The 17218-nt window shown below is 39.0% G+C and overlaps 1 protein-coding gene across 3 annotated transcripts in view; it reads left to right on the top strand.

Moving 5' to 3' along the window:
- The window catches only part of LATS1 (large tumor suppressor kinase 1), a 54548-nt gene that overhangs the window by 21016 nt on the left and 16314 nt on the right, over window positions 1-17218 (top strand). For all 3 annotated transcript variants that reach the window (XM_039240942.1, XM_039240945.1, XM_039240944.1), the window contains exon 3: window positions 7628-7778. In XM_039240942.1, the coding sequence (XP_039096873.1) occupies window positions 7628-7778 (151 nt within the window). The remainder of the gene's footprint in view (window positions 1-7627; window positions 7779-17218) is intronic.

The raw sequence follows: 17218 nt of genomic DNA, 5'->3' as shown, positions 1-17218 counted from the left end.
AGTTTCATAGTGTTGTGGTTTGAAAATATGCATGGTATGATATCGATCTTTTTGTACTAGTTGAGGGCTGATTAGTGTCCCAGTATGTGATCTAATCTGGAGAATGTTCCATGTGTACTCGAGAAGAATGTGTATTCTGCTTTAGGATACAATGTCCTGAATATATCTGTTAAGGCCATCCGGTCCACTTTGTCCTTCAAAGCCATTGTTTCCTTGTTGATTTTCTGCTTAGATGATCTGTCCATTGCTGTAAGTGGGGTTTTGAAGTCCCCTACTATTATGGTATTATTGTTTGTGATTATTTATGTTTGTGATTGTTTTATATATTTGGGTATTTCACATTGGGGACATAAACGTTTACAATTGTTAGGTCTTCTTTGTGAGTAGACTCCTTAATTATGATATAATGCTCTTCTTTATCTCTTGTTATAGTCTTTATTTTTAAAATCTAGATTGTCTGATATAAGTATGGCTACTACGACTTTCTTTTAGTGACCATTAGCATGACAGATGCTTCTCCATCTCTTTACTTCGAATCTGAAGGTGTGTTTGGATCTACAATGGGCCTCTTGTAAACAGCATATAAATGGATCTTGTTTTCTCATCCTTTCTGTTACCCCATGTCTTTTGATTGGAGCATTTAGACCATTGACATTTAGAGTGAATACTGAGAGAGATACATTTATTGCCATTGTGTTGCCTGTAGAGTTGGAGTTTATGGTGGAGTTCTCTGGTCCTTTTTCATCTTTGTTGCTTTTGGTCTTTTTTATTTTGTGTCATCTATTCTCCCCTCAGATAGTGCCCCTTAAAATTTCTTGTAGGGCTGGTTTAGTGGTGACAAACTCCTTTAGTTTTTGTTTGGGAAACTCATGATCTCTCCTTCTATTTTGAATGATAGCCTTGCTGGATAAAGAATTCTTGGCTGCATGTTTTTCTGATTCAGCACATTGAATATATCCTGCCACTCCTTTCTGACCTGCCAAGTTTCTGTGGATAGACTGCTGCGAACCTGATCTGTCTTCCCTTGTAGGCTAAGAACTTCTTTTTCCCTTGCTACTATCATGATTCTTTCCCGGTCTGTGTATTTTGTGAATTTGACTATGATATGCCTTGTTGATGATCAGATTTTATTGAATCTAGTGGGAGTTCTCTGTGCTTCCTGGATTTTGATGTCTGTGTCTTTCCCCAGGTTAGGAAAGTTTTCTGCTATGATTTGCTTATATAAGCCTTCTACCCCTTTTTATCTTTCTTCATCCTCTGGGATATGATTCCTATGTTATTCCTTTTAAATGAGACACTGAGTTCTCTCTGAAGTTTTATTTTATTTTTTAAATGTTTTTTATTTATTTCTAGGAGAGAGAGAGAGAGACAGCGTGAGCAGGGGAGGGTTAGAGAGAGAGGGAGATACAGACTCTGAAATAGGCTCCAGGCTCTGAGCTGGCAGTCAGCACAGAGCCCAACGCAGGGCTCGAACCCACGAACCCACGAACCGCGAGATCATGACTTAAGCGAAAGTCAGACGCTTAACTGACTAAGCCACCCAGGCGCCCCACTGAAGTTTTATTCTAATGAAATTTCAGTTCATGTTAATTAGGCCAATTTTTAAAATATACCTTTAGAATTCATACTGAAATTTTTTCATAGCATTTATTTATTTATTTATAATAATATTTTGTTTAGGTTGTTAATGAAATTTATTTGCCATTACACACTTTCTGTGAGTATTTTAGGTGGCAGAAATCATTTTGGATACGCAATGGCCATGAAAAATGTAAATGTGAATGAACAAATATTAATGTTTTCCTTTAAATATATAGTCATTTAAAAAAAATTTTTTTAATGTTTTATTTATTTCTGAGAGAGAGAGACAGCGTGAGCAAGGGAGGGTCAGAGAGAGAGAGGGAGACACAATGTGAAACAGGCTCCAGGCTCCAGGCTCCAGGCTCCAGGCTCTCTCAGCACAGAGCCCGACACGGGGCTTGAACCCACGAACCGTGAGATCATGACCTGAGCCGAAGTCAGGCGCTTAACCGACTGAGCCACCCAGGCGCCCCATAGTGATTTTTTTTTTTACTGATTATAAAAGTATCTTTTTCTGTTAAAAATTTAAAAATGTAAAGAAAGAAACAAAAATTACCTTTAGCTCCACTACATAAAGATAATTACCTTTAAAATTCTTCCTTTATTGTTAATATTGGTGGCCACACTTTCAGATATCTCTTATGTTCAGAACTTAAGTATGCATTATAGTAGAGAATTTGAAAAGGGAGATTCTACCTAAACCAAGGAGAAAAAAGATGAATCTTTCTCGCCTACTCTGTGCATCCATTTGATAAATATTATTTACTATCATTTTCATGCTTAAGTGTTCTAAAAATACTAGAATTTTACCTGAAAAAATATATAGAGAGAGAGGGGAAGAGAAGACCTGTGATGTTTTCCTGGTCAGTAGTTGGAGAATTAAGGAAATGGCTCATATGGAGTTTCTTCAGAGTACTTTTTCCCTAATCCCTTAGCCAGAAGGCAAAGAATAAAGAAAGGAGTGAATCATTGATCTTACTCTTTCCTTTTACATATTGCTAGGAAAAGAGCATTTAGAAAATCACATGGCGATAAAGACTCTTAAGTGGTAATAACATGTCAGAGAAGTCACTTCAGTAGCTATGTATTTCTTACTGTGTTTGAACTCTTCAATCAGTCATGAAACATGGTCTATTCCTTTAAGGAACTTAAAAATTCTTTCTATAATATAGACAGTTTTAAGAAATCTAAAGCATTAGTTAATGTTCTGTTCTGTGTGTGTGTGTGTGTGTGTGTGTGTGTGTAATTGGCATTATGGTGTTATATTAGTTTCAAATATGTAACATGTTGATTTGACAATTCTATACATTTTGCATTGTTCACCATGGTAAGTGTAGTCACCATGTCATCATACAGTGTTATTAGAACACTATTGAGTATATTCCTATGCTATACTTTTCGTCTTCATGATTTACTTATTTTATAACTGGAAGTGTGTATCTCTTGATACTCTTTATCTATTTTGCTCATTCCCCTAAATACCTCCCCCCTAGCAACCACCAGTTTGTTTTCTGTATTTAAGAGTCTGTTTTTTTCTTTCTTTGTTCATTTATTTTGTTTCTTAGATTCCACATATAAGTGAAATCATATGGTATTAGTCTTTCTTTGACTTTTCATTTAGGTCAATGGCTATTCTTTATCTGTTGGCAATAATAATAATTACTTCATATTACAAAGACATGTTAGCTTTATTACCACCACACACTTCAAAATTGTCACCTTATGACATTAATAACCTCTTAAGCAAAGTTGCTTTACTAAAAGCATATAGGCATTTGTCAATCCTCATTTGGCCAAATAATGAAGTCAGGGTAGTATTTATCTCCATGGTGATACAAAGAAAATGATATGGCAATTTATATCTGCTGCCTCTGTGAATCACTCATTCTGATAGCTTTTCACTAGATTGAAGAATTTGTTTAAGATCCTAACTTGGTGCTTTAACATTTTTATCCAGTTTTCACTTCATTATTTTATTATTTCATAAATCCTGTCTGTTCCTTTACACCAGGTTCAAAGCTGTTGCAATTTTCTGAGAATATGTTGCTAGTGGTCTATAAGATTAAAACCTCAGGGGTGCCTGGGTGGCTTAGTCAGTTAAATGTCTGACTTTGACTCAGGTCACTATCTCACAGTTAGTGAGTTAGAACCCCACATCGAGCTCTCTCCTGCCAGCACAGAGCCTGCTTCAGATTCCCTGCCTCCCTCCCTCTCTGCCCCTTCCCCACTCATTTTCCTCTCTCTCTCTCTCATATAAATAAAACAAATTAAAACCTCAAATGTTTTGAGATTAAGTTCTTTGTAGGAATAAATGTTAAACAGGATTGATGCATTCTTGGGGCACATAAATCTACAATCACTGGAGTGTACTTTTGTTTCTTAGCCTAAAAAAACCCACAGTAATGTGGACACAATGTTTCTTATGTAAAACTTCAAAAGTTAATGATATGAGGGGGTTTTGTTTTACACTGGTACTAACACTCCACTTACGGAACTTTGGTCTGTATTGTTAACAGATATATAAAAAATATTTTGGTGTATAGCAATAACTTTTCAAAAATAAAAGCCAGCATACTAATCACCAGCTGAAATTCTAGTGCATTTAATAAGAATATGGTTCCCACAGTATTGGAAAAGGATGGTGAGTGCTAGTTTTTTCTTACGGCATAAGATGACGCTGCTATGTGATAGTGGCATGAATACAGTTCATTTGGCTTAACTAGTTTTATTTACTTATTTTTCTTTTCAAATTTTTATTTAAATTCTAGTTAGTTAACATACAGTGCAGTGTTGGTTTCAGGGGTGGAATTCAGTGATTCATCACTTACATGCAGTACCTAGTGCTCATCATAACAGGTGCCCTTCTTCATCCCCCATCTAGCCCACCCCCCATCCACCTCCGTCCATCAACCCTCACTTCTTTAAGTGTTTCTTTTGGGGGGGGGTCTCATGGTTTGTTTCCTCTCCCCTCCCCCCCCCCGCATATGTTTATCTGTTTTGTTTCTAAAACTCCATGTATGAGTGAAATCATATGGTATTTGTCTTTCTCTGACTGACTTATTTTGCCTAGCATGATATACTCTGGTTCCATCTATGCCCTTGCAAATGGCAAGATTTCATTCTTTTGGTGGCTAATATTTCATTGTATACATATACCACATCTTCTTTACTCATTCATCAGTTGGTGGACATTTGGGCCCTCCCCATAGTTTGGCTGTTGTTGATAATTCTGCTATAAACATTGGGGTGCATGTACCACTTCGAATCTGTATTTTTGTATCCTCTGGGTAAATACCTCCTAGTGCAAATGCTGGATCATAAGGTAATTCTATTTTTAACTTTTTGAGGAACTTCCATACTGTTTTTTTTTTAATAATTTTTTTCTTTTTAATGTTTGTTTATTTTGAGAGAGCAAGCAGGGGAGGGGCAGAAAGAAAAGGAGACACAGAATCTGAAGCAGGCTCTGGCTTTGAGCTGTCAGCACACAGCCTGACATGGGGCACGAACTCACAGACTGTGAGATCATGACCTGAGCTAAAGTCCAATGCTTATCCAATTGAGCCAGCCACCTAGGCGCCCCTAGGAACTTCCATATTGTTCTCTAGAGTGACTGCCCAAGTTTGCATTCCCACCGACAACACCAGAGGGTTCCTCTTTCTCCACAGCCACACCAACACCTGTTGTTTCTTGTGTTGTTAATTTTAGCCATTCTGACTTGTATGAGGTAATATCTCATTGTGGTTTTGATTTGTATTTCCCTGATGATGAGCGATACCAAGCATTTTTTCATGTGTCTGTTATTCATCTTGATGTCTTCTTTGGAAAAGTGGCTATTCATGTCTTTTGCCCATTTCTTCACCGGATTATTTGTTTTTTGGCTGTTGAGTTGATATAGGTTGTGGATACTAACCCCTTATGAGATACATCATTTGCAGATATCTTCTCCCATTACATAGTCTGCCTTTTAGTTTTGTTGATTGTTTCCTTTGCTGTACAGAAGCTATTTATCTTGATGAAGTCCCAATAGTTCATAATTTACTTTTGTTTCCCTTGCCTTGGGCAACGGCAACGTGTCTAGTAAGAAGTCGCTCCAGCAGAGGTCAAAGAGGTTGCTGCCTGTGTTTCTCCTCTAAGATTTTTATAGTTTTTTGGCTCACATTTAGGTCTTTCATCCATTTTGAATTTATTTTTATGTATGGCTTAGCTACAAGTCAAACACTCCCTGCTGAATTTTAATTTGGGGTGATTTGTATTAAAGTTACACATAAAGTGAAACTTGTTAATTCTTTTGTATCTCACTACAAATTTGCAGAAGTCTGATTAGCATAAAATGTGATCACACTGTAACTTTTGTTTTAGTTAAGGGTTGAGTTTGGTTGCTTTTAACAAAAATCCAAATAATGCTTTAAACAAAATAATGACTCAGTTTATATATAGCTAGCATTGATTCAGTCTCTGTAAGATATCAGCACATAGGATTCTTAGGAGTTTCTTGAATTTTCCTTCTTGGTGGCATCATGCTCTAGCACAGATGTCATATCTTGTCTACAAAACAGGATGCAGGAAATACCAGGACCTAAAATCAAGGATGGCAACATTCTTCCAAAAATCCTTGCTTTTGTTTCCTCGTCAGAATTGTCATGTGGCCACTGTAGCTATAAGGAAGAATTCTCCCAACACAATCAGTAACTCTTTCCAAGAAAGGGAGAATGAATCTTGAGTAGGCGGCAAGGCTCTGCCACCGCCTTTTTTTTTTTTTTGGTCTGGTCTCATCCTAGTCATTTCATTAGGAGGGTCTTCTGTCAGCAGCCTATTCACCTGTTAGTCTTAGCCATTTCTCATTTTCAAATATCATTTGAAATACTAGCTCCTCTAGGACAAGTAAATGGGTGCCTCCCTCTTGCAAAAAGCCTGCCTATATACATTCTGCATGTTAGTGGGTAATTTAGGTTTCTATATAAAGGACAAGGAGCAAGGCAGGAGGCTCTCCAGCTCCTGTGCCTAGGTGCTTTTACAGGTTTCCGTCTTCTTCTTTTTAATGATTGTTTATCTTTGAGAGAGAAAGAGCACGAGCAAGGGAAGGGTAGAGAATCCAAAGCAGGCTCTGCGCCGACAGCAGCTAGTCAGCCCTACGTGGGGCTCAAACTCATGAACTGTGAGTTTATGACCTAAGCCGAAGTTGGATGATCAACCGACTGAGCTACCCAGGCACCGTACATGTTTTCTTATTTAGTCCCCCCATCACCTCTCTGAGTGTATTGCATATGAAGAAATTGAGCTTTGAAATGTTCGATAATTTTCCAAAGTTGATACAGTTCTAAAGTGGACCACTGAAATAAATCTGCAGTCCCTGGAATGTATTTTTGCTTCTAATCATAAAAACAAAAGCATAGTAATGTGAGGCTGCTGGAACTCAGGCTTACTTCTGTTTGATTCCAAACTCTCTGCCTTTTTGTCATACCATGTAGCTTCCTAAAGTCTTCATCACATAATTATGTACAGGCTAAGTGTTTTTCTTCTACCATTTGTCCTATATTTATGTCCTTTTAAATAAGGTTCTCTGGAAATGTAAGTTCTAAGAATAGAAACAAAAACCATATAGCTCTTTTACTAGTAAAGATAGTAACAGAGATGGTTACTAAAATGCTTTAATGATACAAAAGAGTGGTTTCCAGTATTTTGTTTGCTACCTTTTTAACAATCTGATAGTCTTCTTTGTGTATGGATGAAGTTAAGAATGAGAAATAATCAGAGTGATGCTGTTATGATTGTCCCAGAAGTTAATTGTATAAGAGAAAACAGTAATATGTTACATATATAAAGGTGAAAGCTTTCATATTAAACGTGTGAAAGATTTGAGGATTTATTTTCTTTTTTACTTTGATATTGTATGGGTGTCTGTAGTAGTTTTACAAACAGGACATTAATATAATGGTTTGGGGCCCTGTTCTTCATAATTATAAATTTCTCTAGTGGAGTTCTTGGTGCTCTTTGCTTCTTAATTATCAGATTCAAACTTTGTTTCTTTTTTTTAACTTCATACCAGGATATGGTTATACAGGATCTTCAGAAAACTAACAACAGAAGTATAGAGGCAGCAATTGAATGCATTAGTAAGATGAGTTACCAGGACCCTCGCCGGGAGCAGATGGCTGCTGCTGCTGCTGCCAGACCCATCAATGCCAGCTTGAAGCCAGGTGACTAATCAGTTTCTCCTCATTTCTTAACAGTATTGTTTTAAAGTTACTTAAATATATCAACTATAGGGGCACCTGGGTCAGTCAGTTGAGTATCCGACGTTGGCTCAGGTCATGATCTTGCAGTTCGTGAGTTTGAGCCCCCCATCAGGCTTGCTGCCATCAGTGCGGAGCCCACATCAGATCCTCTGTCCCTGTCTCTCACTGCCCCTCCACGCCTTGCTCTCTCTCTCTCTCTCTCTCTTTCAAAAATAAATAATCCGTGGGGCGCCTTGGTGGCGCAGTCGGTTAAGAGTCCCACTTCAGCCCAGGTCATGATCTCACCATTCGTGAGTTCAAGCCCCGCATCAGGCTCTGTGCTGACAGCTCAGAGTCTGGAGCCTGCTTTGGATTCTGTGTTTCCGTCTCTCTCTGCCCCAACCCTGCTCATGCTCTGCTTCTCTGTCTCTCAAAAATAAACAAACGTTAAAAAAAAAAATTAAAAACAACAACAAAAAAAACCCCAAAATAAATAAACCTTAAAAAATAAATATATGGAGTACCTGGGTGGCTCATTCGATTAAGCGTCTGACTCTTGGTTTCTGCTCAGGTCATGATCTGGCGGTTTGTGAGTTTGAGCCCCACGTCAGGCACTGTGCTGACAGTGCAGAGCCTACTTGGGATTCTTTCTCCCTCTCCCTCTGTCCCTGCCCCACTTGTGCTGTCTCTGCATCTCTCAAAATAAATAATAAACTTAAAAAATGTTTTTTAATAAATAAATAAACTCTTTAGTCTTAGAATTGTTAGAAGCTTTACAGTAAATGAGTCTCAAGTTAGGGAAATGGCATGATAGTGTTGTATCAAAATGAATTTGAGGACAGGGCCCTTAAAGGTGCACAGGTAATTTTGATAAGCAGCAGCTGTGGTTGAAAACCACTTGGTTATAGTGAATCTGAAATATTTCTTTTTAACCACAATTATCATATTCAAACTATTCTTTTTTCTTTTTATAATCTTATTTTATTATAATAGTGGAAGATGCTCATCACAGAATATTTAAAAAGCAAATAAGCAAAAAGAAGACCCCACTATTAGTATACATGAGATTTTAGTGTGTTTTGTTTCTCACTCTTTTTTCCTATGAAAAACCTAAATGGGTTTATATGTGTGTATTTTGATTCTTATAAACAAAAAATGGGGTCATACTAAAACCTATGTGATTCACTTAATGTACTATGCATAACTTTCTTTGTTATTAACTACATTAAGTTAGACTTATCACCTACTTTATGTAAAGTCTCTCATTTTTTGACATTTGCCTTGTTTCCTTGTGTTTTTTTGTTTTTTTTGGTTTTTTTTGCCATTATAGACAGTACTGCAGTAAATCCCTTTATACCTAAATCTTTGTACATTCCTGATGATTTTGTAAAGGAAAATGTCAAAGTCCTATAAAACTTTAAGGTTTTTCTTAGATATTGCTGTTCAAAAAGGTGTCCCCAACTTATATGCTCCTGATCAATTTAATATGAGAATGCCTAGGGACACTTGGGTGGCTCAGTCAGTTTAGCAGACGACTTTGGCTTAGGTCATGATCTCTCGGTCCATGAATTTGAGACCCACGTCGGGCTCTGTGCTGACAGCTCAGAGCCTGGAGCCTGCTTCGGATTCTGTGCCTCCCTCTCTCTCCGCTCTTCCTATACTTGCACTCTGTCTCTCTCTGAAAAATAAATCTTAAAATAAAATTAATGAGAGTGTATATTTGTAAATCTTAGGTATTATGATTTTTGTATATTTAATTGCTGTGGAAATAATGTCTCATTTTTTTAAAAGTTTATTTAGAGAGAGAGCACGAGTAGGAGAGGGGCAGAGAGAGAATCCCAAGCAAGCTCTGTGCTATCAGCACAGAGCCTGACGTGTGGCTCAGTCTCACAAACTGTGAGATCATAACCTGAGCCAAAATCAAGAGTCAGATGCTCAACTAAGACACCTAGGCACCCCAATATTCTCTTATTCTTATATTCACATTTCTTTGATCACTGGTGTTGAACAGTTGTTTATCAGTTATTTTTATTTTTTAATTTTTTTTAAAGTTACTTATTATTTATTTTGAGAGAGAGAAACAGGGATGGGTCAGGGAGAGAGGGAGGGAAAGAATCCTAAGCGGGGTCCTCACAGTCAGCACAGATTCTGACATGGGGCTCGAACTCATGAACCATGAGATCATGACCTGGGCCAAAATCAAGACTTGGATCCCCAACCAACTGAGCCACCCAGGTGCCCCTGTTTATTGGTTATTTTTTAAAGAAATATATATTTTTAATGTTTTATTTATTTCTGAGAGAGAGAGAACATTGTGAGCAGGGGAGGGTCAGAGAGAGAGGGAGACACAGAATCTGAAACAGGCTCCAGGTTCTGAGCTGACAGCACAGAGCCCAACGTGGGGCTTGAACCCACGACCTGTGAGATCATGACCTGAGCCAAAATCAGACGCTTAACTGACTGAGCCACCCAGGCACCGCAGTCGGTTATTTTAAAATTAGCATTTTTATTCTTTGTTAATCTTGTGTCCATCTTTTGTTATTGATTTATAAGATTGATTTATTCTTCCATTCACTCAGCAAATTTGTATTGATCACCCACTGTTTCGGGCCCTTTGCTCAGCATTGTGTTAAAAAGTTCTTAGCCAAAACAAAAAGTTCTTAGCCTTTTGTCAAGCTGATGGTCTAATAAGGGAGAACAAACACTCTGTCAAATGAATACATGTAGGATTAGAACTGCACACATGTTAATAAAGAAGGGTGAGATATATGGTACTGTGGACTCATATCATAGAGGGGGGTTTGACCTAATCAAGGAAAACAGAGACAACCTTCTTGTGAAACTGATAGTAGAGCTGATACCCGAAGAAAGACTAAGGTTAGGGGCACCTGGGTGGCTCAGTCTGCTGGGCGTCCGACTTCTGTTTGGTTCATGGGTTATTGATCTCTGTGCTGACAGGTCAGAGCCTAGAACCTGCTTTGGGTTCTGTGTCTCCCTCTCTCTACCCCTCCCCCCTCCACTAAAAAACAGATACACATTAAAAAATTTTTTTTTAAAGACAAAGGTTAATGGGTAAGTTTAGTGAGGAAGAGTGTTCCTGTGCATGGCCTGTTGGGCAGGTTTTGGTGCCACTGGAAGAACCACAAGTGGCTGGGGCACTGAAAACAAGAGTGTGCGACAGGACTAGAGAAGTACTTTGGGCCTGACTATGCAGGACTGCCTACTGATTTGGTCCTAAGAGCAGCAGGGAGTTAGGGAAGCATTTCAGGCAGGATAATGACATGATTAGATTTTTGTTTCCAAAGGATGGCTGCAGTGGATAAGCCTGGATTGGGGGTGGGTATCAGCATAGTCTAGATAAGATATACAGTAGTTCCCAGGAAAGGAGAGTAGTTTGGACCAGGATATGGCAGTGGAGAAAAGTGAATGAACTAAGAGAGATGATAGATTACATAAGTGGGTGATGATGGAGAGTCATGAATCTTTAGGCTTTTGGTGTAGAAAACTAGATGCAGTGTGGCGATACCCCACGTTATAAAAGCCAGTGCTAAGAGAGAACAAGATTTGGTGGAGAAAGATCATATATCTGTTTTTTTAATGTATCAAAGGTATTCTATTATTTTTAAAAAATTTTATGTATATGTTTTGAGAGGGAGTGAGTAGGGGAGGGTAAGAGAGAGAGACAGAATCCCAAGTAGGCTCTGTGGTGTCAAGTGCAGAGTCTGATTTGGGGCTTGATACCATGAACCACAAGATCATGACCTGAGCCAAAATCAAGAAACAGACACTCAGGGCACCTGGGTGCCTCAGTCGGTTAAGTGTCTGACTTCGGCTCATGTCATGATCTCACCGTTCGTGAGTTCGAACCCCACGTCGGGCTCTGTGCTGACAGCTTGGAGCCTGAGGTCTGCTTTGGATCCTGTGTCTCCCTCTCTCTGCCCTTCCCCTGCTCATGCTCTGTCTTTCTCTTAAACGTTAAAAAAATTATACAAAAAAAGACATTCAACCAAGCCACCCAAGAGCCCCAAAGATATTTTAATAAATATATTTAATATATTCCCTTTCTACACATGAAATTCACTTCTTAATAACTCAGAAACTCAACTCTTTGTAAATTATCTATGAACTGAAATACCAGTATTTAATGAAAACAATAAAAATAATTTGGAACCATTTAGAAGCAAATTTGCATTAGCAGGTCTTCCATTGGGGAGAAACATAAGTCTGCTTTTTGACATCAGGTTGAGTTAGGTTCAGTGAGTTATTTCAAGAGTCAAGTAGGGAGCTGGATATATATGACTAGCCATGTGTATGAAATAGGTCACCTGTGGGAGATAACGTAGACAAAATGACAAGATGACCTAGAACCAAGTCTGTTACTTAGTAGCTGGCAGCAAAGGTTAAGCCTGCAAAGACTGAAGAATTAGGTAAAGAGGAAGGAAAAAAACAACTGTGTCTTAAACGCCAGGGGTGAAAATGTTTCAAGAAAGGGAGGAAATAGTCTACAAATACCACTAAGAGAGATTAATGTAGGTGAGAACTAGAAATATCTTGCTGGCTTGAGTGACGTGGCTCAAGTAGTTTGCTAGGGCTGCCATAACAAAATACTACAGACTGGGCGGCTTAAATAACAGATTTGTTCTCTCACAGTTTGGGAGGCTAGAAGTCTGAGGTCATGAAGACAGCAGTTGTGGTTTCTCCTAAGGCCTTTCTCTATGGCTGCAGATGGCCACTTCTTCACTGGGTCCTTACATAGTCCTCCATACACATATGTCTGGTGTCCCTCTGGTCCAGATTTCCTCCTCTTGTCACTCACATTCAGTTAGGGCCCATTCTAAGTGACCTTCTTTAACTTTAATTGCCTTCTTAAAGACCCTGTCTCTTTAAGGCAACTAGCTAAGCATCTGACTGTTAGGTCATGATCAGCCTAGGTCATGATCTCAGGGTTCATGGGTTTGGGCCCTGCATTGGGCACTACGCTGGCAGTGCAGAGCCTGCTTGAGTTTCTCTCTCTCTCTCTCTCTCTCTCTGCCCTCCCCTGCTTGCTCTGTCTCCCTCTCAAAATAAATAGATAAAAACTTAAAAAAAAAAAAGACCTGTCTCCAAATACAGTCACATTCTGAGGTACTGGGAGTTAGGACTTCCTGAATTTGATGCGGGGAGGACATAACACATAGAGTAACTTTTCTCTATTCAGTCATGGGAGCATAATTTTGGTTGGGGGGGGGGGTTGAAAAATAAATGGATGTGAGGTAAAGAACTCAGGTATAAAAAACACTTTGAGAAGTTTTTCTATGAGGGGAGCGTGAGGACATTAGCAAGAGTATGCTTCTTTTTTATTTATTTTGAGAGAGGGAGCACGCGTGCCTGCTCAAGTGGGGGAGGGACAGAGAGAGAGTGCAAGTAGGTTCCACACTGGTAATGCAGCACCTGGTGCGGGGCTCCAGCCCATGAACCATGAGATCATGACCCGAGCTGAAGTAGGACACGTAACCAACAGAGCCTTGAAGGTGCCCGAGCAAGAGTATGCTTCTTCTGTGGTGACGATCTTTTATTTTTTAAATTTCCAATTCCTTACATATTAACAATTTTGTAAAATACAAAGATGAATTATTAAAAAATGTAAATTTAAAATGACATACAGAATATAAATCCAAATATTTTCTTACCATATTTAACAGATATAAGATTACTCTGCTAGAAATTTGTAAAATAATTTCTGTTTTTGCTTTCAACTTCCACACTTCTCTCACAGTGGACCGGTACCAAACGACACTTTGAGGCAGTGCTCTGTATGGGAATGGAGGGCCTTGTTGTTGTTGTTGTTTGATAGCATTTTTAAAAGATAATTTAAGACTCTAGTTAATAAAAGAAATTAGGGGCACCTGGGTGGGTCAGTCATGGTGAGTTAAGCCTCTGACCCTTGATTTTAGCTCAGGTCATGATCCCAGAGTTTGTGAGTTTGAACCCTGCATCAGGCTCTGTGCCCTTAGCACAGAGCCTCCTTGGGATTCTCTGTCTCCCTCTTTCTCTGCCCCTCCTCTACTCACACTATTTATCTCTTTCTAAATAAGTAAATATACTTTTTTAAAAAGTTAAATTTTTTTTTAAAAAGCAGAAGAAATGAAATATTCAAGAGAAAAGGATCAAGTAAGGTTCCTGAGAAGCCAGGAGAAGAAAGGAACCACAGCATAGGATGAGAGATTATTAGCGTATTACAGAGGAAGAGAAACAACCATTTTGTTCTAACAAGAACAAACAGACTTAGGTGATGTAGGGAAGATAAGGGAGTTCCTTTCTGATGCCTTTAGTTCTCTCCAAAGTGTAAAATCAGGTCATCTGGGTAGAGTGGTGTGTAAGGAATGGGACAGATGATTTGAGGAGACTCAGAACAGGGGAGAATTGTAGTGAAGACTAAAAGGAACAGTAGACTTTCCTGACAATGCTAAAGGCATTTGATGATGCTGATCATTGAATTTATAGTGGAATCAATCTGCACTTTACTCCGCCTTTTCTAGCAGGGATGAGAAAAAAGTGGGTGACTGGAATCATCTGTGACTAGAGTTCTACTAAACAGGTACAAAATAAGATAAAGGGAGTTTGAAATGTTGCTAAAAGGGTAGTTTATAATTTAAATCCTTAATCAGAGGGGCGCCTGGGTGGCTTAGTCGGTTAAGCGTCGACTTTCGCTTAGGTCATGATCTCGTGGTTTGTGGGTTCGAGCCCCGCGTCGGGCTCTGTGCTGACTGCCAGCTCAGAGCCTGGAGCCTGTTTCGGAGTCTGTGACTCCCTCTCTCTCTGACCCTCCCCTGCTCACGCTGTCTCTCTCTCTCTCTCTCTCTCCTAGAAATAAATTAAAAAAAAAAAAAAAATCCTTAATCAGAGCATATTCCTCCTCTGCCTTAGTAGCTTTTCATTCCTTCCAGACTCCTCCTGATGGCCTTGATGCTCTCAGACTTCATCCAGTATCCACTTCCCTTCATTTACTTCTCTCCAGTCATAGTGGGTTTTTGTTCTTGGAAAATATCAAGCTCCCATCTCAGGACTTTGCCTAGTCTTAGTTCATCTGCTTGGTGGAGCCTTTTCTGTCCTGAATCTCATCCCTTTCTGTCCTGTTACTATTTGACACCATTTATGGTTCCTTCATTGGATTTATCAGTACCTAGATATTACCTTGTTTATTTTTTTAAGTATATTTATTTATTTTGAGAGAAACAGAGACAGTGTAAGTGGGGAAGGGGCAGAGAGAGAGAGAGAGACACTGCCCTCGCAGAGCCTGATGTGGGGCTTAAACTCACAAAACCGCAAGATCATGACCTGAGCTAAAACCAAGATTCAGACGCTTAACTGACTGAGCCACCCAGGTGTCCCTACCTCTTTTATTTATTTATTTGTTTATTATCATTGTGAATCTTCTCCCCCAAGAATGGAGGTTCCATGGGGCCAGGGACATTATTTGTTCACCACTGTACCTAAATTACTTAGATGCTCAATAAAAATTTAATGAATGAATAGAAATGAGAAGAAAAAAAAGGAATACAGAGGGAAGTAAGAAGTAGTGGACCATGGATTTAAGTTAGCTAAAGTGGGGGCGGGGTGCCTAGGTGGTTCATTCAGTTAAGTGTCTGACTTTGGCTCAGGTCATGATCTCACAGTTCATAGGTTCGAGCCCTGCATAGGGCTGTCTGATGTCAGCACAGAGCCCACTTCAGATCGTTTGTCCCCCCACTCATGCTCATGCTCTCTCTCTCAAAAATAAACTTTAAAAAATAATAAAAATAAAATAGCTAAAGGGTGTGATAAAGAAAGCAGAGGATTAATGAAGTAGGGATTAATATGGAGGTCTTGATGGGTTTGAAGAATGCTTGTAGTAGTGGTTAAATAGGAAAGGAGAGTTGTAGTCCCAAAGTGTAGACCTTAAAGAAGTGATTTTGAAAAAAGCAGATATGGATGATATCAAAATTAGAATTGTGATCTTAAGAGTGATACTTGAGGTAGAGTTGAGGGGAGGAGACCAAGAAACTGAGAGGTGACAGTGATGGATGGTCCATCCTTGTGGATATTGAAGTTACAGAATGATGGCAGGGCTTAGGGGAGACCAAATATCAAAACTATGAGTGAATGATGATGAGCAAGTAGTTCATGAAGTGAGAGGACCGTCCAAAGAGGATGAAGGAAAAATAAGAGGTAGAATCCCATCTTTAGCTCTGTTCATTTTTAAAGAAAACCTGAAAAGAAAGTAATGTCAGCAGAAGACACCCAGCTTTAAGGAGGTGGTGGGAAAGCTTGGGGCAGAGGTTAATGATATAGGAGCATTTGTTGGAGGGTGATAGTGGGAGGGTTTGGTAAGTGGGAGAACATAGAGAGCTTTATGGAAGGCGCAGAACAGAGATGGCAGTTTACTTAGGGTTGTGGAGACTTATAATTTAACTGGTAAGAGCTGAGTCAGTGAGTGAATACATGTTGTATTTAGCCACAGCTGACCATCTGAAGAAGGTGAGACTGAGCTTGGTGGCCAGAGGACTTGCCTAGGTTGCCCAGAGTAATGATTTTCCTAAAGGCATAGACCCAGTACGCTGCCCAGTCTAGATGAAATAGACCAGTATACTGTGCATTCTTTTTTTTTTTTTTTAATGTTTATTTGGGGGCGGGGGGCAAAGAGAGAATCTCAAGCAGGCTTCTTGCTGCCAGCGTGGAACCCGATGTGGGGTTCAGTCCCACCAACTGAGATCATGACCTGAGCCAAAATCCAGAGCCAGACGCTTAAGCCACTGAGCCACCAGGTGCCCCTAACCTGTACATTTGGAACATTTCCTAATAACACATGTTCCCATATGTGTTATTAAATGTATTTTCTCCCAGGATGATATTGACCTTTCAGATCTGTAGATGTTTCTTATTTGTTTTGTTTTGAATGTTGTTACATGTTTTATGTACTTAGATCTGTTAGTCTTTGCTGTATGTTCTCTATCTTTGCCATACCTGGGAAGACCTTCCCAAGAGGTACAAAACAGGTGCCCCAATATTATTGGATGTTCACTTGTTTTTCCTAGTGCTTACATGATTTCATCTTTAACACTTAAATGCTTAATCTTTCTGGAATGTATGTATTACATTTTATTCAAATGTATTTTATATATTTTTAAATATATTAAAGATCTTTCTCCAAGTAGCCACACTATTTTAAATACTTCATTGTGGGGAGAGGGTTGAGTATCATATATTTTCTTGCCTATTTCATTTATTTGGAAAGTCTAGTACAGAGAAACTCTGTAAAATCTATACTTTATTTAGTGTTCAGCTAGTTATCCCCCAGTGTCTTTGAAATATATTTAAAATTAGTTGTTGTGTGTATCTATTAAAATTTTAAATGGACAAAACCTTTGGCTCAATACTGCCACTTCTGATAATTTTTCTATCTA

The sequence above is a fragment of the Hyaena hyaena genome, unplaced genomic scaffold (genome assembly GCF_003009895.1).
Source record: "Hyaena hyaena isolate Hyena2069 unplaced genomic scaffold, ASM300989v1 scaffold_184, whole genome shotgun sequence".
Lineage (NCBI taxonomy): Eukaryota > Metazoa > Chordata > Mammalia > Carnivora > Hyaenidae > Hyaena > Hyaena hyaena.
The sequence above is the reverse complement of the archived record's forward strand: the minus strand, read 5'-3'. Positions and strand labels throughout refer to the sequence as shown.